This window comes from Hypanus sabinus, chromosome 4 (assembly GCF_030144855.1).
Source record: "Hypanus sabinus isolate sHypSab1 chromosome 4, sHypSab1.hap1, whole genome shotgun sequence".
Taxonomy (NCBI): domain Eukaryota; kingdom Metazoa; phylum Chordata; class Chondrichthyes; order Myliobatiformes; family Dasyatidae; genus Hypanus; species Hypanus sabinus.
The window spans coordinates 127,645,908-127,669,967 of NC_082709.1; the positions used below are offsets into that span (position 1 = coordinate 127,645,908).

General features: G+C 40.6%; 2 protein-coding genes and 1 long non-coding RNA gene across 3 annotated transcripts in view; 2 read left to right on the forward strand and 1 right to left on the reverse strand.

Annotated features, from left to right (window-relative positions):
* LOC132393196 (uncharacterized) overlaps window positions 1–7,092 on the reverse strand; it is a 29,342-nt gene extending 22,250 nt beyond the window's left edge. The window contains exons 1-2 of the long non-coding RNA XR_009511792.1: window positions 6,674–7,092; window positions 6,364–6,462 (exon numbers count right to left, since the gene is read on the reverse strand). This is a non-coding gene — a long non-coding RNA (uncharacterized LOC132393196). The remainder of the gene's footprint in view (window positions 1–6,363; window positions 6,463–6,673) is intronic.
* LOC132393191 (cilia- and flagella-associated protein 47-like) overlaps window positions 1–24,060 on the forward strand; it is a 595,459-nt gene that overhangs the window by 557,990 nt on the left and 13,409 nt on the right. The gene's annotated exons all lie outside the window — the stretch shown is intronic.
* Window positions 1,798–24,060, forward strand: part of LOC132393193 (uncharacterized) — a 163,011-nt gene continuing 140,748 nt past the window's right edge. Inside the window, exon 1 of the mRNA XM_059968131.1 lies at window positions 1,798–4,661. Within this exon, the coding sequence (XP_059824114.1) occupies window positions 2,022–2,999 (978 nt within the window). The 5' untranslated portion in view covers window positions 1,798–2,021 and the 3' untranslated portion in view covers window positions 3,000–4,661. The remainder of the gene's footprint in view (window positions 4,662–24,060) is intronic.

Consider the following 24,060-nt stretch of genomic DNA (forward strand, 5'->3'; position numbering starts at 1 on the left):
GTCACAAAACTTTGACCAATTTTTCTCAATCCCCTGCTAGAATATAAAAGCTAGTACTATTGGGAATAACACTATAATGTTCTGTTGCAGCTTTAGCGGTCAAGAAACCTGGACCAAAGACTCAGAGTCAGATATTCAAATCCCATCAAAATAGCTTAGGGATTTAAAAGTTGTCTCTCAAATAACCAGAAATTTGGAGCAATTATTGTTTGCCTCTCCAATATTCTTTTAGGCAAAGAAAACTATTGCCTACCTGAGAAAGCAAATCTGCAAGCCATTTGGTTGTATCAAAGCTGTTTCATAAACCATTATAATAAAATGGAATAGAGCATACAGCAGGGAGTTTTATGAAAATCTAGAACTTGAGCCTAAATTATGAGGGCTGTCCAGCAGCATATTCAATGAACAACATGATATGGTTGTTCTCGTAGAATCATTCCTTTCAGCAACATTTCATATTCCTCGAACAGGATCATAGAATAAATTCTGTCCTCTCTGGACTGATTCATTAAAGCTGGCATAATAACATATAATCACGAAGGTGTGGACATAGGAAGCCTGAAAATCTCATGAAATCAGATTAAATATGGGCAAAAATAAATCTTGTCATGAATGTCACTTACTATACTCGATCTCTGCTATTCTTCAGTATATATCAAGGAGGAAACTGCAGAGAATTATAATTAGAATTAAAATTTTATTTTTGACATCCTTCTTTATTTATGATTTATGTTGTGTCTCCATTGCTATGTACAAGCAATAAGGAAGGGAAGTGTGGGAGGATAGTGCCCAAACCTTGCCAAACAGAAGCAGCTGAAACAGTTTGTGGTCTGGGTGGCTGGAGTCCCTGGTGATCCTCTGGGGCCTTTTTACACACCTGCTGCTGTAAGTGTCTGAATAGAGGAAAGTTCACAACCACAGATGCACTGGGCTGTCCGCACCACTCTCTGCATACCCTGCGATTGAGTTCCCATACCAGGCAGAGACATAGCTAATTAGGATGGTCACAATGGTGCCCCTGTAGAAAGCCCTGAGAATTTGGGGTGTCATGCCAAACTTTTTCAGCTGTCTGAGGTGGAAGGTGTAATAAAAGAAGTAAGAGCACAAAAATTTGGGGTCCTCAATCTCTATCATTGACCATCTCACTGACATCACTGCAGTATCAGAGCCATACAGCATGGAATTAGGCCATTCACTCATCATGTCTATGCCAACATTACTACTAGACTGGACCTTTGACAACAGGTGAAAGAATCAACAAACTCATCCCCACCAACCTACCCATGCAGTATTCAAAGAATTACCCGTGGAGACGAAGTCCTTCACATCAAGGGTGCTTTCTGACATATTGTGTTGTATCAGCACCATGTTGAACAGTAACAGAATTCGAATTAGATAACTTAAATTCCAGGCGGATAAGTTTTTCAAACTTCAGCCATGTGGTGGTTCAGTCCGAAGTCCATGGTCCGGTCCACAGACTCCGGACTCCAGGTTTTCCGGCGGTCCCTTGCTGCGGTTGGACTTAACCAGAAACACCTGAGGCTCATATCGGAACTGGGAATATAAATGGCCCTGGACTGAGTGTGGTTGGGGGTTGTCTTGTCAAGTCAAGATATTTATAGCTGGTGTGGAAGGCTAGAATGGTCTCTTGCTATCCTTGGGGTTGTGTTGGAGAATCATGGCTTCTGGGAACCTTGCTGGTAGTAGTTGGAGAGGTCATTGAGGTATGGATTTAGCTGTTTCCCAGGCCAGGTGGGTGGCTGTCAGCCACTCTGAGCTAGGTAGGGATCTGGCTGCTGGCTGTAATGACTACTTGCAGCTACCCTGATGCAGAGGTGGAACTGTCTGTTGTTCCTTGGTGTTTATCTCTTCCTGTCCTCACCCCTGTGAGTAAGTCTGGCTGTTCTGCTGTTGCCCTGTGTGGGAATCTGTCTTGTCTTGCCCTTGCCTCTGTGGGGTAAGTCAGGCCATTCTGCTGTACCTGATGGATGGTCCTGCCCCACCTTGGTGTGGAGTTATAGATGAGTCCTGGCTCTATGTCTGTGTACTGTTCTGTCTCATGTCAGTGTCCTGTTAAACAATTAAACATTTGTAACAAGGTGGATGAATTGAATGTGCAGATAGTTATTAATGAATATGATATAGATGGGATCACAGAGACATGGCTCCAGGGTGATCAAGGATGGGAGCTCAACATCCAGAGATATTCAATATTCAGGAGGGATGGACAGGAAAGAAAAGGAGGTGGGGTAGCATTGCTGGTCAGAGAGAAGATTAATGCAATAGGAAGAAAGGACATCATCCTGGAGGATGTGGAATTGATATGGGTAGAGCTGCATAACACTAAGGGGCAGAAAATGCTGGTGGGAGTTGTATGCAGGCCACCTAACAGTAGTACTGAGGTTGGGGATGGCATTAAACAGGAAATTAGAAATGTGTGCAATAAAGGAACAGTAGTTATAATGGGTGACTTCAATCTACATATAGATTGGGTGAACCAAATTGTTAAGGGTGCTGAGGAAGAGGATTTCTTGGAATGTATGCGGGATGGTTTTCTGAACCAACGTGCTGAGGAACCAACCAGAGAACAGGCCATTCCAGAGTGCGTATTGAGCAATGAGGAAGGGTTAGTTAGCAATCTTGTCGTGCGAGGCCCCTTGGGTAAGAGTGACCATAATATGGTGGAATTCTTCATTAAAATGGAGAGTAACAGAGTTAATTCAGAAACAAAGGTTCTGAACTTAAAGAAGGGTAACTTTGAAGGTATGAGATGTGAATTAGCTAAGATAGACTGGCAAATGATACTTAAAGGGTTGACGGTGGATATGCAATGGCAAGCATTTAAAGATCGCATGGATGAACTACAACAATTGTTCATCCCAGTTTGGCAAAAGAATAAACCAGGGAAGGTAGTGCACCCGTGGCTGACAAGGGAAATTAGGGATAGTATCAAGTCCAAAGAAGAAACATATAAATTAGCAAAAAAGTGGCATACCTGAGGATGGGGAGAAATTCAGAGACCAGCAGAGGAGGACAAAGGGCTTAATTAGGAAAGGGAAAAAAGATTGAGAGAAAGCTGACAGGGAGCATAAAAACTGACTGTAAAAGCTTTTATAGATGTGTGAAAAGAAAAAGATTGGTCAAGACAAATGTAGGTCCTTTACAGTCAGAAACAGGTGAATTGATCATGGGGAACAAAGACATGGCAGACCAATTGAATAGCTACTTTGGTTCTGTCTTCACTAAGGAAGACATAAATAATCTTCTGGAAATAGTAAGGGACTGAGGGTCTAGTGAGATGGAGGAACTGAGGGAAATACATGTTAGTAGGGAAGTGGTGTTGGGTAAATTGAAGGGATTAAAGGCAGATAAATCCCCAGGGCCAGATAGTCTGCATCCCAGAGTGCTTAAGAAAGTAGCCCAAGAAATAGTGGATGCATTAGTGATAATTTTTCAAAACTCCTTAGCTTCTGGTTTAGTTCCTGAGGATTGGAGGGTGGCTAATGTAACCCCATTTTTTAAAAAAGGAGGGAGAGAGAAACCGGGGAATTATAGACCTGTTAGTTCGACATCGGTGGTGGGGAAAATGCTAGAGTCAGTTATCAAAGATGTGATAACAGCAGATTTGAAAAGAGGTGAAATCATTGGACAAAGTCAGCATGGATTTGTGAAAGGAAAATCATGTCTGATGAATGTTATCGAATTTTTTGAAGATGTAACTAGTAGAGTGGATAGGGGTGAACCAGTGGATGTGGTATATCTAGATTTTCAAAAGGCCTTTGACAAGGTCCCACAAAGGAGATTAGTGTGCAAACTTAAAACACATGGCATTGCGGGTATGGTATTGATGTGGATAGAGAATTGGTTGGCAGACAGGAAACAAAGAGTGGGAGTAAATGGGACCCTTTCAGAATGGCAGGCAGTGACTAGTGGGGTACCGCAAGGCTCAGTGCTGGGACCCCAGTTGTTTACAATATAAATGATTTAGATGAGGGAATTAAATGCAGCATCTCCAAGTTTGCGGATGACATGAAACTGGGCGGCGGTGTTAGCTGTGAGGAGGATGCTAAGAGGATGCAGGGTGACTTGGATAGGTTAGGTGAGTGGGCAAATTCATGGCAGATGCAATTTAATGTGGATAAATGTGAGGTTATCCACTTTGGTTGCAAGAACAAGAAAACAGTTTATCTGAATGGTGGCCGATTAGGAAAAGGGGAGATGCAACGAGACCTGGGTGTCATTGTACACCAGTCATAGAAGGTGGGCATGCAGGTACAGCAGGTGGTGAAAAAGGCAAATGATATGTTGGCATTCATAGCAAAAGGATTTGAGTACAGGAGCAGGGAGGTTCTACTGCAGTTGTACAAGGCCTTGGTGAAACCACACCTAGAATATTGTGTGCAGTTTTGGTCCCCTAATCTGAGGAAAGACATTCTTGCCATAGAGGGAGTACAAAGAAGGTTCACCAGATTGATTCCTGGGATGGCAGGACTTTCATATGAAGAAAGACTGGATCGATTAGGCTTATACTCATTGGAATTTAGAAGATTGAGGGGGGACCTTATTGAAACGTATAAAATTCTAAAGGGATTGGACAGGCTAGATGCAGGAAGATTGTTTCCGATGTTGGGGAAGTCCAGAATGAGGGGTCACAGTTTAAGGTTAAAGGGGAAGCCTTTTAGGACTGAGATGAGGAAAAACTTCTTTACAGAGTGGTGAATCTGTGGAATTCTCTGCCACAGGAATCAGTTGAGGCTGGTTCATTGGCTATATTTAAGAGGAAGTTAGATATGGCCCTTATGGCTAAAGGGATCAGGGGGTATGGAGAGAAAGCAGGTACAGGGTTCTGTGTTGGATGATCAGCCATGATCATACTGAAAGGCGGTGCAGGCTCAATGGGCCGAATGGTCTACTCCTGCACCTATTTTCTCTGTTTCTTTGTTTCTGAAGATAAGTCCCGGCTTGTCAGAGGATAAGTCCCGGCTTCATGTTGATGTACAGTTCCTAGTCTACCCCTATCTCCAGCCTCTCGCCTCAAGCCTCGACCCAAGCCTGCAGACCCCAAGTCCCTAGCCAATCCTCGTCAGGTCCTCGCCTGGGTTTGGGGGTCTGAGTCTGAGGCAAGAGCCAAGCTCTGGGTCTTTGTCCAGTCTCGGGCTCAGAGTCCACCCCAGGCTCCTTGTTCCCAGTCCCTCATCCTGGTCCTGCTTCCCCTGCCTAGACTGCATTCCTTCTCGTCCTGTTTCTGGGACTCCAGTGTCTGTGTCCTGCAGTTGGGTCCTGATTCAACACCTGACTTATGACAAGGCATGCAATTCTAGCTTCTGCTGTGAACTGAGCAGAAGCAGGAATTGCATAACTGAAACTTGATTAATATGAGGGCTAACATCACTTTAAGATTTAGTATTTCTTTAACACTCAATGCAACATGCAACTTCTCCAGTTCAGCTGGCAAACTACCAAACTTGCAACTGAATCTAGTCACAACATTGCAAAAACTGCTGATTCCAGACATGGTCTAACTTCAGCATAATGAATCCATACTCTCTTTGGGTAAGAACATTATTAGAGAAACTTGATTCTATTCTGTTCTTATAGCTTACAAATTTGAGAATCAACCTTGCAATCTGGAATAATTTATAACTATAACCTTAACAGAAATAAACAGTGTGATAATTGAAAAATATTTGCAAACATCCAGAAAACATTTCAAGTTGTACCTATCATATCAAAAAAGAGTAATGCAAATAGAACTGCCCATGGATTATTTTGCCTCATTTACAAACAAGTAAGAGATTGACTGTACAGTGGAATGTTAAGCTGTCCTACATGTTAAATACTGCAGAGCAATGTTTTCTCTAACTTGTAATGACCAGTGTGTGCAAAAATCTTGTGCTGTGCAATTTTTTTTGCCCTGTTACAACAACATGTGTGCACTGAATTTTAAATGTAAAGGTATTCATTTTAACAGTCAGCAAAACACTGTCAATAAGAACTTTCATCTCGTTTGGTTTTGAATGTTTTCTCTCTCGTTCAGCTGCACTCTCACAATACATATGAAACCCCTCTGGTTTCCTTGGCTGAGTAAGTCCAGGGAATACAGGCTCCAGTCCTGCCAAACCCATGAGATTGAGACAGCTCTCCCACCCCAAACTCTGGTTTGTGTGGTTGCTATTTAATTTGCTACCCTGTTATAACTCAGTGCCAAGAAATGGCACACAGCTTATGATTAAATGAATTATATTTATGAATCTTAACTTAAGGTTTAGTAAAGAAAAGAAAAAAAACAAAGGCCCATTATAATTACACAGTCAAATGTGCACAAGTTGGAGCTCAACTCTATCAAAAGTTACTCATATTCACCAATCCTCAGAAGACCCTGGCATCTTGCTCCATCAAATCACAGTCCCCCACCAGGTTGAATCCTATGACCAGTTTTGTCCAGCGTCTTCTCTCCATCTCCTGACAAACAAAACCCCAAAACCAACTTTAGTGTCCCTCACAAAACCTCCCAGTTCCACCATCCTAATTGGATGATACACATTCCTCAGCATCCGTTATCTTCAACAACAACCCAAACAGGCTGAAAGCAGAACAGACTCCCCTTACAGAGCTGCTAAAATTAAATACCTATAGCATAGCAGTAAAAATATGAACCACATACATAACGGACCTGTAGCAGGTAATGGAGGAATTTCTTGCCAGAGCTTTTGCACATTGTCCATATGTGATTTACTTGCTAAATGACATTTTAAAAAGTCAAGTTTCCAAAAATCATTCCACTTCTTTCCACTTGTAAATTCTCCAGCAACATTTGTATTGTGACGATACACGCAGGTAACACCAGTTTCTGTATGGTACAGAAGTATTTCTTGTTGCTGCACATTCCTGGCTGAATGAGCTTTTGGTATAGCAGTTTCTACTGTTTCATTAAGCCATTCCACTTCAAATGAACCAGCAGTTCTTTTGCACTTCACGCCGTTTGCTCCTTTGGAATTCAACATAGTGAATCAATAATTTCTATAAAAGAACAGTGTAAATAAGCCACTTCTGAAATCTGCGGACAAATCATCACAAGCTCCACATTGTCAACACCATCTGCATCAGAAACCGGAAAAGGAAATGTGATTGAATATGATTGTGAAATGTAATTAACATGCCAACGAGGTAGAGGGTGACAACTTTATATGCGTAGTTTAAATTCCTTTATGCGCCAAGAGCAAAAGATTGTGCGTGCGTGTGCACACACACACATACACAAAATTGCTGCTGAGTCCCAGTTAGCTGTAATACCATTTAAAGTTAAGGATGTTTCTAAAATTGCAAACATACATATATGTTGTAACATACATATAAATAATTCTTCTTATTCCCTCCAACATTCCCTTCTCTGAGGCAGAACGTCCTGTCCTCAGTAAGGGTTGCACCTTTGTCCCCCTGCACCCACACCTCAGTGAATTCCATGCCCACCATGATGCTGAACTCTTCTTCTGCTGCCTTCATCTCCATGCCTACTTCTTTTGCCAGGACTCTCCAGCCCACACCAATGACCCCTTCTCCCGTCTCCAACCCTCTTTCTCTTCCTGGATACCCTGCTCTGGTCTGGATCTTATTTGCACATCCATCTGGTGCTCCTTCTCCTTCCCTGTCTTCCATGGTCTTATCTCCTCTCCTATCAGATTCCCCCTTCTCAAGCCCTTTGTCTCTTTCACCAGTTAATTTTCCAGCTCTTTACTTCACCCATCTCGCTCTCCCAGTTTCACCTTTCACCAACCACTTTGTACTTCTTCCTCCCCTCCCCCCACCTTCCTACTCTGACTTCTCATCCTTTTTTTCTGTCCTGATGAAGGGTCTTAGCCCGAAACATCAACTGTACTCTTTTCCATAGATGCTGCCTGGCCTGCTGAGCCCCTCCAGCATTTTGTGTGTATTACTTGGATTGCCAGCATCTGCAGATTTTCTCATGTACATATAAATAATGAACTGTTGTAACACTAAGATACTTCTAATATGAAAATAAATCTTCACGGATGAGAATGAACCATGTGGAACTTTCTATGGAATCTGTCACGTATAAACTTTATTTGATGATGTTTGTTCAGTGTCCACTTTATTAGGAACACCTGTACACCTGCTTATTAATGCAAATATATAATCAGCCAATCATGTGGCAGCAACTCAATGCATAAAAGCTTGTAGATATGGTCAAGGGGTTCAGTTCTTGTTCAGACTAAACATCAGAATGGGGAAGAAATGTGATCTCAGTGACTTTGACCGTGGAATGATTGTTGGTACCAAATGGAGTTGTTTATGGATTTCAGAATCTGCTAATCTCCTAGGATTTTGAGACACAATAGTTTCTAGGGTTTACAGAGAACAGTGGGAAAAACAGAAAACGTACAGTGAGTGATAGTTCTGTGGACACATGCCTTGTTAATGATAGAGGTCAGAGGAGAATGGCCTGACTGATCCAAGCTGACAGGAATGTGACAGTAACTCAGATAACCACATATTGCAACAGTGGTGTGCAGAAGTGCATCTTTGAATGAACTTTGATGCAGATGGGCCACAGCAGCAGAAGACCACATCGGGTTCCACTCCTGTACCTAAAAAAGTGGTCACTGCTTGTCTGTGCAAGTACAAGTGAAGACTTAGTTCATTGAACAAGTTGTAAACTCACTTTAAGACCTAATTGGGTTTTGCAGAGAGTGAGATCAAAGTGTAACTGGGCTTTGCAGGGTATTTTGACAAAGTTTTTTTTTGAAAAAGTGAGGAACCCAGTTTCTTCCTTTTCTTCCTTTCTGAGAGTTGCTAAGGCAGCTCAAAGAATGTTTAAAAAAAATGTTTGTTGTCAAATTTTTTGTACAAGTTTAACTAATTTGAAAAGTCTCATGCATTGGTTATATTTGAATGCTGCAGTTGCGTTCTATTTACAAAAGAAGCAGTTGAAAGAAAAACAAGGGAGAGTTTATTTGAGCAGACAGTCTTAAACTTGAAAACTGACTGTTAGGATTAAGCTTTTGAACAGTTCTTTAGAAAAGAAAATACTAAAGAGGCATTTGACAATAAGAATCCGATTAGGAGCATTTCTTCCAGCATTATGCTTAAAATAGTAGCTTTGTTGCCCTTTATCGACATATACGGAATTCTCATTGAACATTCCTCACGCTCCTGATAGAATGCTTCAAGAAAATGCAAATGCCTGGAAATTCATTTGCAATTTGTGGCATTCCACATTGCTCATACAGTTTATCTGGGAATATTCTGGCATCAGTCATGCTCACAAATTTGTTTTAATTTTCATGTGTTTGCACATAGGAAGTCACCATTCCCTGTGCAATGCTCCTTTTGAAGTATTACTGAGGAACCTGTCATGCAGGCACTCATCATGGGTGTTCTATAGATACGGAGGGGTTATTTGTACAGTGAGAACTGGACACCTTGTGTCCTTGACCTTTCTATGAACTCTTCTAATTTGCATCCTACATTTGGCACTCATTTCTCCTACTCCACCATCCTTCCAAACTGAAAAATGCTGATTCTGATTTTCCTTCCTTATATTCCCCACGTCTGTGTGATGCTGAACCCAAACCTAAACCTGATATCCCTACTGCCAAAAACCGGCCTTCACTTTGTTCCTGCCTGCACCAAGCACTGGCTTATTCCAATTCTTCTCAGGCTTGGCAAAGTAGTATCAGGCTGTACAGTCTTTTTCTGGCTGTGAGTCTGTGCAGTTCCTAGCCTTGGGAGCAACTGGTTTTTAGCCATGAGCTCACAAGTAAAATAGTTACTGCTGCCTGTTGTTGTGTCCTTCTCATACATTCTCTTGTTTATGATTTCCTGCTTCTTTCAAAGTCAGTTTCTACTTATTTCTAGGCTTTGCTGGTGTACTTTTATGAAGTCACCTTAATAAGATTGACACCTCCTGATTTCATAACATACTAGTTAATCAAATGTACAGCAGTGAAGTTTAAAATGTTTCAGTCATCTAGCATTTTCCCTTTTGGTGTTTAGTGGAAACATTAACAATTCAGAATTATTACTTCTGAGCAATATATAAAGAAGCTCTTAATCCTCAAGTTTAATTAAACAAATGTTAAAATGTATTTATTTATTGTTTGAGATACAGTGTGGTATAGGCCCTTCTGGCCCTTCGAGCCAACAATCTCCTCAATTTAATCTGAGCCTAATCACAGTACAATTAACCTACCAGCCAGTACATCTTTAGACTATGATGCACCATCAATAACTCTGAGACGTGGGTTAAGGTAGGCTTTTATTGGCTGGAAGAAAGCACAAGCAGCAAGTGACCACCACAGAACATCCTGGAGACTGAGGAAGGGTCTGTGCCTTCAATCGCCTTTATACCGGGGTCTGTGGGAGGAGCCACAGGAGCAGTCAGCGGCGGGGGGGGGGGGGGGGGGGGGCATGTCCAGACAGGTATATGTAGTTCACCACAGACTATGAAAGGAAACTGGAGCATCCGGAGGAAAGAGACGCAGTCATAGGGAGAAATTACAGAACTGTCCTTACAGAACAGTGATGGGAATTGTGTGGTTAAATCAAAATATTAGGGTGCTCAGGTAATCATACCAGTGCAGATTAAATGACATATGTGACAGTTTGTGTTATAAAACACTTGAAATATTTTAATAAATTCTCCATGCTTGAATGAAAACCTTAAAACTAAAATTAACTCTGGTATTGATAGATTGAAGATAAAGATCAATAATATTTATAGATTTTCCTACCTGCTTTCATGCTTCCCAGCTTCAATCCGACATCTTGCCTCAGCATTAGTTGAATGCTGTCCAAATATTGGATGCGACTTTATCTGAACCTAACTGTACCCTATTTACAAAACTTTCATAAATCCTTCTTAAGATTCAACATTCACACCAAACAGAGAGGAAAGCTGGCTGATGCTACCCTCCTTGCAAATATATAATGACAAATTCAGAATATTTTGACCTCCTCACTTCCTGTACTATGATTCATTCTGCTGTTGTTTGAAGGAAGGGAATTTAAGATCATGGAACTGTTCTTTTATCCTTAGTGCAATGCAAATATTCTGGTCAAATTGTATCATTCCGAAATTTCAATAGAGCACTTAATGTGCTTTAGCCTGTAATGTATGTTCCCCGTACATACTAAAACATTAATCCTCAGACAACACCATTTTAGAAATGAAATTGTTTGGCTTTGGTTCAAAGCATAGATGTTACTGGGCAGTCACAACCCATGCAGGTTTCCAGAATATGACTTCCTTTGCAGCTTTGCAAACTTAAGGGCCATTGAGTCATCAGGCCCTTTGGCATGTTGGTCCATCTCATCTAGGCTATCCAAGATGCCTTTCAAAGCTAGTCCCATTCACCATGTTTGGCCTATTTTTAACTAAATATTCTTTACCATTGTACCTATCCAATGTACCTGGCTCAACCACTTTTGATAGAGACCAACTGGTCATTCTGCTAACTGTACTATTGACCATAAAGAAATACAAAGAGCCCACTGCCCATTCATTACTTGAAATATTTACATTGGGTGCTTGCTTAGTAATCCCATTCACTGAATGGGAGTTTCAGGCCAAGCAAAGCAGATACTGTAGGCACAAAGTGGACCCTGAGGGAGATAATGCTGAAAGTACTCGAGTCTATGGATCCTGTTCTCTGCATCTAAAGTTAAATCCGCACCTATCCTAACCTCTCCAAGCAGCAATATCTGCTATGTTTATCAAAGTAATCGCTATCAAGGTAGACCACCATCTATGGCCTGACCTCTAACTATGTCTGTGTGTCTCAGCTACTGTGCTTGTTGGAATCATGATCAGATTTATTGTCATATGTGTGAAATCTACTGTTTTGTGGTAGCAGTACAGCACAAGGCATAAAAATACTATTAAGTTACAATAATAAATACATAGTGCAAAAGAGGAATAGTGAGGCAGTGTTCATGGACCATTCAGAACATTAATGACAGAGAGGATAAAACTGTTCCTAAAACGTTGAGTGTGTGTGTTTTAGACTCCTATACCTCCACCCTGATGGTAATAGTGAGAATGGAGTATGTCTTAGATGGTAAGCGTCCTTAATGATGGATGCTGTCTTCTTGAGGTACCACCTTTTGACGATACAGTATCCTTATTCGTGTGGAGGTTTGTGCCCATGATGGAGCTGCTGAGTCTACAAACATACTGCAGCCTCTTACAATCCTTTGTATTGGATCCTCCATATCAAACAGCGATGCAACTAGTTAGGATGCTCTCCAAGTCAAGTCAAGTTGCTTTTTATTGTAGTTTCGACCATAACTGCTGGTACAGTACACAGTAAAAACAAGACAATGTTTTTCAGGACCATGGTGCTACATGAACAATACAAAAACTACACTGAACTACGTAAATCAACATGAAAACTACACTAGACTACAGAACTACCCAGGTCCGTGGTACACCTGTAGAAATTTCCTAGAGTCTTTGGTGACACACCAAATCTCCTCAAACTCCTAATGAAGTGTAGTGCCTTCCTTGTGATTATGTCAAAATGTTGGTCCCAGATTTTTTCCTCTGAGATGTTGATGCCCAGAAGCTTGAAGCTGCTCACCCATTCTACCGCTAAGTCCTCAACGAGAACTGGTGTGTGCGTTTCCTGGTTTCCCCTTCCTGAAGTCCGCAATCAATTCCTCAGTCTTACTGATGTCAACTTGCCAGGCTTGGGATCATTCCTAATGATTTGTGCGATGTCTGAGTTTTCTCCTAGCCGTACTGCTAAGGAGATTATGAATATTTTGTACTTCAGGTGAAGCAAGCCTCTGCTATTCCTGAGGCTAAGCATGAATGTGCATTTCTAACTAGAGGAAATCTGCAGATGCTGGAAATCCGAGCCCCCCGTGGATACCAAAATTCGCAGATGCTCAAGTCCCTTATATAAAATGGCATAGTATTTGCATATAACCTACACATATCCTCCCGTACACATTAAATAATCTCTAGATTACTTATAATACCTAATACAATGTAAATGCTATGTAAATAGATGTTATACTGTATTGTTTACAGAATAATGACAAGAAAAAAAGTCTGTACATGTTCAGTACAGCCGCAACCATTGTAGCTCTTCTGTGAGCCCCGAGCAGCAAGAGTGGCGAAAAGCAAAAGTAGCGTTCAGCATTTGTTTTGCTCTCAGCATCATGCCGCCATGGCTTTGAACCGCGTGAGATTTTCACTATGATTGACAGCGCTGCAATGATTGCAGAAAAATATGACTTTAATTTTGAAGGGGCATATGGGTTTAGGGCAGATTTGCAGGATGTTTTCAGTGCTTACAAAGAACTGTATGATAGAAAAATGTGTGAACCTGATAGTCTGATCACTGTCTACCTGATTCTGATAAGTGAAACTACACTGTACATACATTATTTCTACTTTATATAGGCTGTGTACTTAGCAAACCATTCCTGCTTTTACCACCCCATGCATTGAAGTATGAAGTTCAAAAAGCACATTAGACTCTGAGGGGAAATAATTGCTCATCTCTGCCTTGAAAAGTTGTCTCTTACCTTTAAACAATGACCCTTAGTTCAATATGATTCTATAAAGATGAAACACCATCTTTATATTCACCCTATCAAGACTTGCCAATGCCTTAAATGTTGACTCAAATTCCATCACAAAATGAGCAGATAACCAGCCTATTTTCGTTCATGAGAAGCTTGCTCATTACAAGTCATCTAGTAAGCTTCTTTGTGTTGTTTCAATGTATTAACATCTTTACTTGAAGAAAAGGATCAATGTTGTGCACTATATCTCAGATATAATATAACTAATGTTATTTACAACCATAAAAATGATCACAGAGCCACTTTATTTCTGACCTACAGCACCCATGCTTATTGCATCATTCAACATGAAAGGAGAATTGCCAAATAGTATTCAGGTTTTGCCATCAGGGATAATTTAGCATTCCAATCAATTGTGTTACTTTAGCAGCTCAGTATGCAATTTTCTTGATAGATGATTAAATTAGCAATGAACCATTCAGTTTATTATCAATAAAATGGATCATGAGATTCCCTGAAACTGATTATTTCAATTAGTATCAGCTATAAACATCATAAGCAATGGTTGATCCTGGTGAAATGTTTAAACTCTCTGCTAAATACTAAAAGTACTATTTATGAGCAATCAGATGGTTTGGAAGACAAATGCTGCCTGTACTTTGCTACTCTCATTGCTCAGCATATTTCAAAGCTATTGAGCTCCTTGTCTGGAATCCAAGGGTCAGAAATAATTCACCCAATTTCCATCACAGCAGAAATCATTGCCATGCATGGTGCTGCTAATAATGGAGATACTGCTGTGTGTTCGATTCACAACAGAATCAGATTAGTGAGTTGGTGGATGAGACAGTGATGGAAAGGTAGCCTTAAGTGTTGATCTTCAGATTTTGGAATTTGGGTAATGGCTAATACAGGAAATTCAATGGGATGCCCCTCTGGCTAGAAAGATTACATGATGGTGCATTTACCCGCTACAGGATTAACTCTTTAGCTGTAAAGTTCCAGATTTCAATGGCTCAAGAGAGTTTTAACATTCTGATATCCAGCAGATAACTGTCCTCCCAAAGCTGGTTGGCATTCAGACTTTGCTGCTTTAGCAAATTCCTACTGAAGAAGCCAGATATGTTTTTTTGCAATGTAGATGCTATTAATGATATGGAAGCTAGTTTGCTTATCCCCATGTGGGTTTCCAGTTCAATTTGGGCATTCAGCTAGCTTGCTTCCCCTACCACTGCACCGCAACACTGATTGCTGTCTGTGGTCCAACTGTATATAGCACATATTGTATGTAGCTCTGTGAGAAGATCTTGCACTGCATTCCAGGTGGAGTCTAGCCAACATCATTTGGCCCATTAATGAATTTTTAAAAGATCTGGCAATCAAAGAATTGCAATCTTGCATTATTTTGCTCGTTCAGAAATTAAATTAGATTGAAGATACATTCCAATAAAACACACTTTCTTTGAATATATAAATAGGTAATACATTTGATAGCTCATGACAAATATTATTAAACATTATTTCATTCTGAAAGAAATCAAAAATGTCCATAATATTGGAAAACCTTCTTAGTTTTCACAATTGTAAAAGATAAAAAAAAATGGATTCTGATCAAGTAAGATCTCCAGAGTTGGTTCAGAACACATGGCTTCAATAAACTTCCACATTTTGAAACAATGAATAAATTATAGTTAAGAGTTTTAATTAACTTCTCCAACAGATGTAAATTGGTTACAGCTCAATCTATCATGGATTGATCTCCAGTTAAGGTATGAATGAACAGTTAGAACATTTAGCCGTCTCACCACAGAGTTAAATAGGGTTCAAATATTCCAGTTTGGGCATTGTGCCAGAAAAGAGCTTTTAGCTCCAAAGCTTAGCACAGTAATAAAATAATTGAAAATAAGAGAACATTTTGGAATAGCAAGATTCTGATGAAAAACAAAGATCTGGTGCTCTAATGCAATTACTATTTGCGATCTGGAAACAGATTTACAACTCTCATGATTCTTTCAAGTAACACCACATCCGTGATATGGCAGGTAGATATAGTTTAATATATGAGATCCTCATTCAGTTCTGAACTTGAGCTTGTGCAGGCTGGTCTCCTCCATCACCTTCAACCAGAATTACTGTTCATTCTCCACCCACATGAGTACATCTCTCACTGGCCACCTGCACCCTGAAGTCCAGTGGTGTGATTGCAACAGCAACTAGCAGTCTGGTGACACAGTGAGGAGGGCCCGGCTCAAAAATAACTTTACCAGTTTTTGATTGCCTGTAAAATTAGGTTGGGGGGGTTTGTTGGCTGTAAAAAGATGCTATTGATATTAATATTTAAATGTCTTTGACATTCAGTTACAAATAATAACCTCTAAAAATGGAAGCAAAAAGAAAAACAGTATTTAAGCAATAAAATTGTTACTTTAGGTAATCAGATCAATAACTAAAAGCATTTAACTAATGAGAAATCACCTTTAACCCAATGATATTCCTCTTCACCTCCAAAGTCTTGGCCTACAGTCAATGGGAGGCCTCAGATCCTGCCCCATGACTGATCTGATGCAGGATTTAGGGGATGATGTCTTTAGCATAGTTCTGTTGAGTCAATAGGTTTCAATAGGTATAGTTAATGTCAGATAAATGTATACAAAATACATCCTGAAATTCTTTTTCTTTGCAAACATCCACAAAAACAGAGGAGTGCTCCAAAGAATGAATAACAGTCAAATGTTAGAACCCCAAAGCCCCCCCACACACAAGCAGCAGCAAGACAACAACCCCCCCCCCCCAACTCTCCCACCAGCAAAAAAAGCATCGGCACCCTCTACCGAGCACTCTAATGTGCAGCAAAGCATCAATAAAAACATAGGCTTGCAGAACCCCAAAGACTACTCGTTCACCCAGGATTCGACATACCACAGGCTCTCTCTCCCTAATAAGGGAAAAAGAGGTGTCCCTATTTCACAGTGAGAGGGGAGACAAAACAAACAGCTTGCTGCTTTATGGTGTTAAAAATCTGTTGCGTCAGTTTTTCTGAGCCCTGTGCCCTAAGAACTCTGTTCCTCCAACCTAAGTGTGGCCCATCACAACAGTGGAGGAGGCCATGGATAGACTTATAAGAATGTGACTAGGAAGTGGAATTAAAATGGGTGGCCACTGGGAGGTCTCGCTTTTTCTGGTGGACGGAGTGTAGGTGCTCAGTGAAGCAGTCTTCCAATCTATGTCGGGTCTCAACAATACACAGGAGGTCACACCGGGAGCACGTGACACAATATATGACCCCAACAGACTCACAGATAAGGTGTTACCTCACCTGGAAGGACTGCTTGTGGCCCTGAATAGTAGTGAGGGAGCAGATGTAGGGGCAAGTGTAGCACTTGTTCTGCTTCCAAGATTAAGTGCTAGGGAGAGATTACTGGGGAGGGACAAATGGACAAGGGAGTCACGTAGTCCACTGTCATGATGAGGCCACACTTAGGTTGGAGTAACAAGACATTATATTCCGTCTGGGTAGCCACCAAACTGATGGCATGATCATCAATTTCTTGAACTTTCCGTAATGCCCTCCCCCTCACCTTCACCATTCCCCATCCCCTATTCCCTCTCTCACCTTATCTCCTTGCCCACCCATCACCTGCCTCTGGTGCTTCACCCCCTAAATATATATGATATTGTTTAAGTTAGCCTTGAATTTGCATAACCAGATCTGACTTTTAAGTTATATCAATCTATGTTGGCTGAAAAACTCCATAATCTGTTATCTGAATGCTCCCCCATACCAATAATGTAAATAACTTCTTAACATTTCCCAGCTTTGCTCCAAATACAAACGTTGTAGAATCAAGCTTAACAATTTCAATGCACAATAGTAAGTAAATAATGGATCAGTTAAGGTAATCACTAAGTGAGAGGTTGTACACCTTACTGTATGGATCAACAAAGAATGGAGTTCTATGTTGACATCAGGAAATAATGCTGTTGTTTTAAAACTGCTTTGGGGAGTTGTAAAAGAGATAAATTAAAACCTACCAGTTAGACACAAACAAGAGAAAATCTGCAGATGCTGGAAATCCAAGCAACACACACAAAATGCTGGAGGAACTCAACAGGCCAGGCAGCATCTATGGAAAAGAATACAGTCAATGTTTTGGGCCAAAACCCTTCAGCAGGACTGGAGAAAAATAGATGAGGAGTAGATTTAAAAAGTGGGAGGAGTGGAAGGAGAAATACAAGGTGATAGGTGTAACCAGGACGGGTGGGGAGGGGTGAAGCAAAGAGATACAGGGCCAGAGAAGGGGCAATCTAATAGGAGAGGGCAGAAGGCCATGAAAGAAAGAAAAAAGGGAGGGGAGCACTAGAAGGAGGTGATGGGCAGGGGAAGAGATAAGGTGAGAGAGAGAAACAAGAATGGAGAATGGTACAGAAGTTTGAGAAATCGATGTCCATGCCATCCAGACTATCCAGGCAGAATATAAGGTGTTGTTCCTCCAACCTGAGTGTAGCTTCATCATGACAGAAAAGAGGTCATGGATAGACATATCAGAAAGGGATTAGGAAGTGGAATTAAAACTGGTGGCCACTGGGAGATCCTGTTTCTTCTGGCAGACGGAGCACAGGTTCTCGGCGAAGCCCTCTCCCAACCTGTGTCAAGTCTCACCGATATACCAGAGGCAATGCCGGGAGCACCAGACACAGTAGAAACATAGAAAACCTACAGCACAATACAGGCCCTTTGGCTCATGCTGCTGTGCCAAACATGTACTTACTTTAGAAATTACCTAGGGTTACTCATAGCCCTCTATTTTTCTAAACTTCATGTACCTATCCAGAAGTCTCTTAAAAGACCCTATCGTATCCGTCTCTAGCACCATTGCTGGCAGCCCATTCCACACACTCACCACTCTCTGTGTAAAAATCTTAACCTGGCATCTCCTCTGTACCTGCTTCCAAGCACCTTAAAACTGTGCCCTCTCGTGTTAGCCATTTCAGCGCTGGGAAAAAGCCTCCAAACGATCAATGCCTCTCCTCATTTTATACACCTCTATCAGATCACCTCTCATCCTCTGTTGCTCCAAAGAGAAAAGGCCAAGTTCACTCAACCTATTCTTATAGGACATGCTCCCCAATCCAGATAACATCCTTCTAAATCTCCTCTGCACCCATTATATAGTTTCCACTCCCTTTATATAGTTTTCACATTCTTCCTGTAGTGAGGTGACCAGAACTGAGCACAGTACTCCAAGTGGGGTCAGACCAAGGTCCTATAAAACTGTAATATTACCTCTCAACATCAACGCTGCCCTGAACTGCATCTCTTCCATTTCACACAATTCTGCCCTCACCCCATCCTCCCACCACCCTACTCTGGATAGGGTTCCTTTTGTCCTCACCTACTACCCCAGCAGCCTCCCCATCCAACACGTTATTCTCCAGAAGTTCGGCCATCTCCAATGGGATGCCACCACCAAGCACATCATTCCCTCCCCCCCACCCCCCAACTTTCTGCTTTCCACAGGCATCGCTCCCCACACAATTGCTTTTTCCATTCATCCCTTCCCACTGATATCCCTCCTGGCACTTATTCTTGCAAGTGGAATAAGTGCTACATCTGCCACTACACCTCTGCCACTACACCTCTGCCATCACTACCATTCAGGGCCTCAAACAGTCCTTCCAGGTGAGGTGAACTGTTTCACGAACTTCTGGTAATGCCCCCCCCCCTTCAGCATTCTCCATCCCCTTTCCCCTCTCTTATCTCATCTCTTTGCCTCCCCATTGTGTCTGGTGCTCCTCCCCCTTTTTCATTCTTCCATGGCCTTCTTTCCTCTCCTATTAGATTCCCCCTTCTCCAGCTCTCCATCTCTTTCACTAATCAACTTTCCAACTCTTTACTTCACCCCTCCCTCTTCTGGTTTCACCTATCAGCTTGTGCTTCTCCCTCCCCTCTCCCCCGCCTTTTAAAATCTATTCCTCATCTTTCTTTCTCCAGTCCTGCTGAAGGGTTTCACCCTGAAACATTGACTGTACTTTTTTCCCTAGATGCTGGCTGGCCTACTGAGTTCATTTTGTGCGCGTTGCTCATATATATTTAGTTTTGTTTTATCATGGTGTTTTCATTAATTTTCACATGGAAATGTAATTGGCAGTCACTGGTATCTCAGTGATGGTACTATTAAATTGGGCAATGCTTTTTATTTGGGCTGAATTGAAAATCATTCAATTTGTTGCAATGGCATCCACCTCTGTTTGACTTGATGGCAAGCTGCTTTAAATTGCAGCAGTTCCTGTGGTAATTCTGCACTTGTATTGGCAATTGGTAGGAAATGCCACATTCCAGAGAATTTTAATGAAAGCTTTTAAAAATTCGGCTGTTTCATGTCAGATTAGAGATCAGACTTGGAATAACTATTCCAGACATAAATAGCAAATTAGTTAATTGGGGAAAGTGTTCCATCCCTAAATGCTCAGGCTTCAATAAGTACATAGTATTTCACCCAAACTGTAAAATTACTACATTCATTCTCTAAATTAGCATTCAGTATAATATATAGGCACTGAATCTAGGAGACTAAGGAAGGGTGGAATTGAGCAGTATATATATTCATGCTAAAATTCTACTTTTGACTGCCATCTCAATGTGAACAGTGAATGTGAGTAAAGAAATGCCTGATTGCTCACTGTTTGTAGTGGAAAATATGTGATGAAAATATAGTTGTACTCTATGTTAAGCAAAAAAGTAAACAGAATATACACATTCTGAGGTCCTAGAAGTAATAAATCATTGAAACACCTGAAGATTCAATTCTTTTTTCAAATTCTTTGAACGCTGTAAGAGCTAAGATTTACATTTGATGCATAAAAGAAACCATAAAGGAAATCATTCCAGTTTTAAGTAAGATCCAGTAGATAATAGCATTCATCAGGGAAAAGGGAATACCAACAGGTTTAAAGAGTGTGCTGCATTTATTTGGTATTTTCAGGTTTTTGTGAATGTTTTTGTTAATTGAGGTATTATGAACACTGGGAAATCAAACATATTTCACTTAGACACCTACTGATTATATGAAAAGCTTTCAGTTAAGAAACAGTGTGATTAGATGGAAACTAATGAACCATACACTATGCTTCAAGAATAAGCTTCAGATGTAATTTCTGAAAACTCATTGTCCCCTCATTCTGGGTCATCAGTGTCAGTTGTTACCAGCTCAGAAGACATTGTGTGCCAAGTTTTAGAAGGAACTATCCAGCACCAACTCAATTCAACAATTTATCAAGCAGACCATATTTTCTGACTGTATTCCCAAGCAGATAATTGAGTCTGCTTTCACTGAATCAGCAACAAATTGGTTGAATCCTTCGATAATAAATTACTTTAAGCTGATTTGGTTTCACAGAGGATATTCTTGACTCATTGTTTGGAAATAGTGGATTTTAGCTTCACTTCATTTTCTGATTGCATAATCATTGTTGAAAGACTTTCCAGCATTCCTCCTATAAACAACTTTTACAGAAAATGAATCAGTTGGTCATTCATCTTGTAGGTGGTTTGTGAGCATTTATGTAATCAGACTGCTATATTTATGACTAGAAAGGATGAAGACAAACTTCATTAATAATGTAATAATGCTCACCCACAAAATACTCTATCATAAGAAACAACTTTTTATTAAGTACCAATGCATGGATAATTGAATAATATTTGCACTTTAATGGTTCGTTATCAGTTGTTAAAGTAATCCTTGATTCTATAAGAATACACTAGATACTTTACAAATAATGGAACACATGGTTTGAGTTTGGACATACTTACTTGGATCACTCCAATCTTGCCTCAAGCAGGTTTCACTCAGCATAATTAATTATTGTAAACAAAATCTCTGAAACTAACACTTGTCAACCCACTTCCTAAATACAATAATCACATTTCTCTTAATCATAATGGATCCACATTGCAGCCATTAATTGTATCAACTAGAAATACCTGGTATATAGCAAAGTATACCAAATTTAAATAAACAGGTGCAAAGTAAAAAATACATGAGATTTATTCAGATATTATTGTTTAGTTAGGTCCTATTCAATAAACAGAAACACAGGAACATAAGTGAAATATTGAGTCTCACGAGTCTTCACCTTGATTCAGTTAGATAATGCCTGATCAGTTGCCTAAGTGACTTCCCATTTTTTGTTGTTTATCTTAAATATATTATCAAAATCTTGAAATTTTTAATGATGCCTGGGCATTGGAATTCAGTCAGAAAATTCATGTTTTTCCAGTGCTACAGGACTGAACTGTAGCATAAAATAAATTACCTTACGGTACATCTTGAAATACTTGGCTACTTGGCTCTAAGGGATTCAATCACATACAGAAGCACACAGTAGGGTGATACTAACGCTTTGTTTATAACCCCACTGTAATACATATATACACGTACAGAATTTCTATATTCATGACTTGCAGTGAGTCACTTTTGCCCTGAATTTGTCCACAGAACATTTATTAATCATCATCTTTTTCCACCTTTTCCCGCAAGAAGGAAGGAATGATGCTCATATACGCATGCAACATATAAGTGTGATATGCCACCATTAGCTGGAAGTGATGTTTGTGCATGCACATATGTGGAAAGATGGGAAATGTGCATGTAAGTTTTGAATGGTGACACTGGTTCGTGCATTGCAATGTGGCTATTTCCACTGACATTGATCAGACGTAGAATTATCGCTTCTGTGTTATAAATGCCAAAAAGACATTGTCTTTCCCTAAACCAAAAGTAAATTGCTTTACAATTTTCCCTTTCAAGTTCCATCTGCTAAAATGTTGCCCATTCAACTTATTTGCAATTTGTTGCTTCTATTCTCACAAAAATGTATGAAATAAATATTCCGTTCAGAAACATTACGCAGTTTAAAAATCAGAATCTCTATTTACTACCTAAAATGTGGAAGGTTATTCATTTGAAAATTAGGACCAATTACAGATTTACTAGGTTTCCACCCAATTAAAAACCCTTAAATTGTACCAGGAGAGAGCAAATTGTTTATCCATGAAACAATGAGTTTGCATTATCTGTCCCTAAGTTCAGTTGTTGCGACCTAGCATACATTCTCAGATTTAAGTCTCCATAAAACATTTCACAATGCATTATCTAATGGAAGCTTTGATAAGATCTTGAAGTGAATTGCTACAGCTTTATTAAGCTATTATGTTTATGGTCAGATCACAAGACTGCAATCATTTTAAATAGATTCACAATTTTCCAAGTTTCTCTGGGAGCTCTTTAGATTGTTTTAAATTTTGAAGATTTGTTATCCTCTACAGCAGCATGTATGTATGGGGTGTCCAGGGAGGGGTAGCACCTCTGGTGATGGGGCTTGTTGGGCCCATTTGGGGGCAGCTCACTCACCTTTAAGCCCCACCAGATACTTGGGTCTCACCTGTAGCTTCAAGTGGCCGTTTGCATGGACAGCAGCCACACCCTGGTACACCACTGCAACAGGTGAGCTAAACCAAGTAAGGTTAGCCAGTGGGCCTCATATCCTGGCCATATTAGGACACGTCGGTTCCAGTCTGTGAAGTCAGCTCCAATGGACTGGGCAGATAAGATGAACAGTGAAGGCGGTTCTACAGTGTTTCATGGAGAGCAAAGGGCATGACAAGGCACAGAAGAAGTCATGGTCAGGAAGTCCCCAGTTTGAGACAACTACTCATTATAACTGGACCTGCATTTCTGAAGCCACAAGAGTGTAACTGCCTCAGTGCAACAGCTTTTCCACTTTAAAAACTGTTATCCCTAGGTCTCCTTTCACAGTTGGATACAATAGACAACTATCAAAACAGTATTTTCTAAAGGGAAATGCCCTCTCAATATTATTTGTTGGACAGGAAGAGATAACTAGATTAGATTAGATTCAACTTTATTGTCATTGTGCCGAGTACAGATACAAAGCCAATGAAACACAGTTAGCATCTAACTAGAAATGCAAAGAATAGTGTTATTTACAAAATAACTGCAAATAAAAAGTAAGTGTTACAGCATACAAATATAAAAGTACTGAGACAGTACAATATGGTTTCAGTACTGCTTAGTGCTGTGATGTGAGGTTCAGCAGGGTCACAGCCTCAGGGAAGAAACTCTTCCTGTGTCTGCTGGTATGGGAGCGGAGGCTCCTGTAGCGCCTACCGGATGAGAGGAAAGTAAAAAGTCCATGGTTAGGGTGAGATGCATCCTTGATAATGCTTTTCGCCCTGCCCAGGCAGTGTTTATGGTAGATGTTCTCAATGGTGGGCAATTGGGTGCCGATAATCCGCTGGGCAGTTTTCACCACATGCTGAAGTGCTTTGCGGTCCAATACGGGACAATTGCCATACCACACTGAGAGTATGTTCTCAGTGGTACAGCAGTGCCATTGCAGGAATGATCAGCAGGAAGGCAAATAAATTAAATTCATAGGTCAAAACTGCAGTTGCATAGTAGCGTAGTGGGGTCGGAGTTCAGA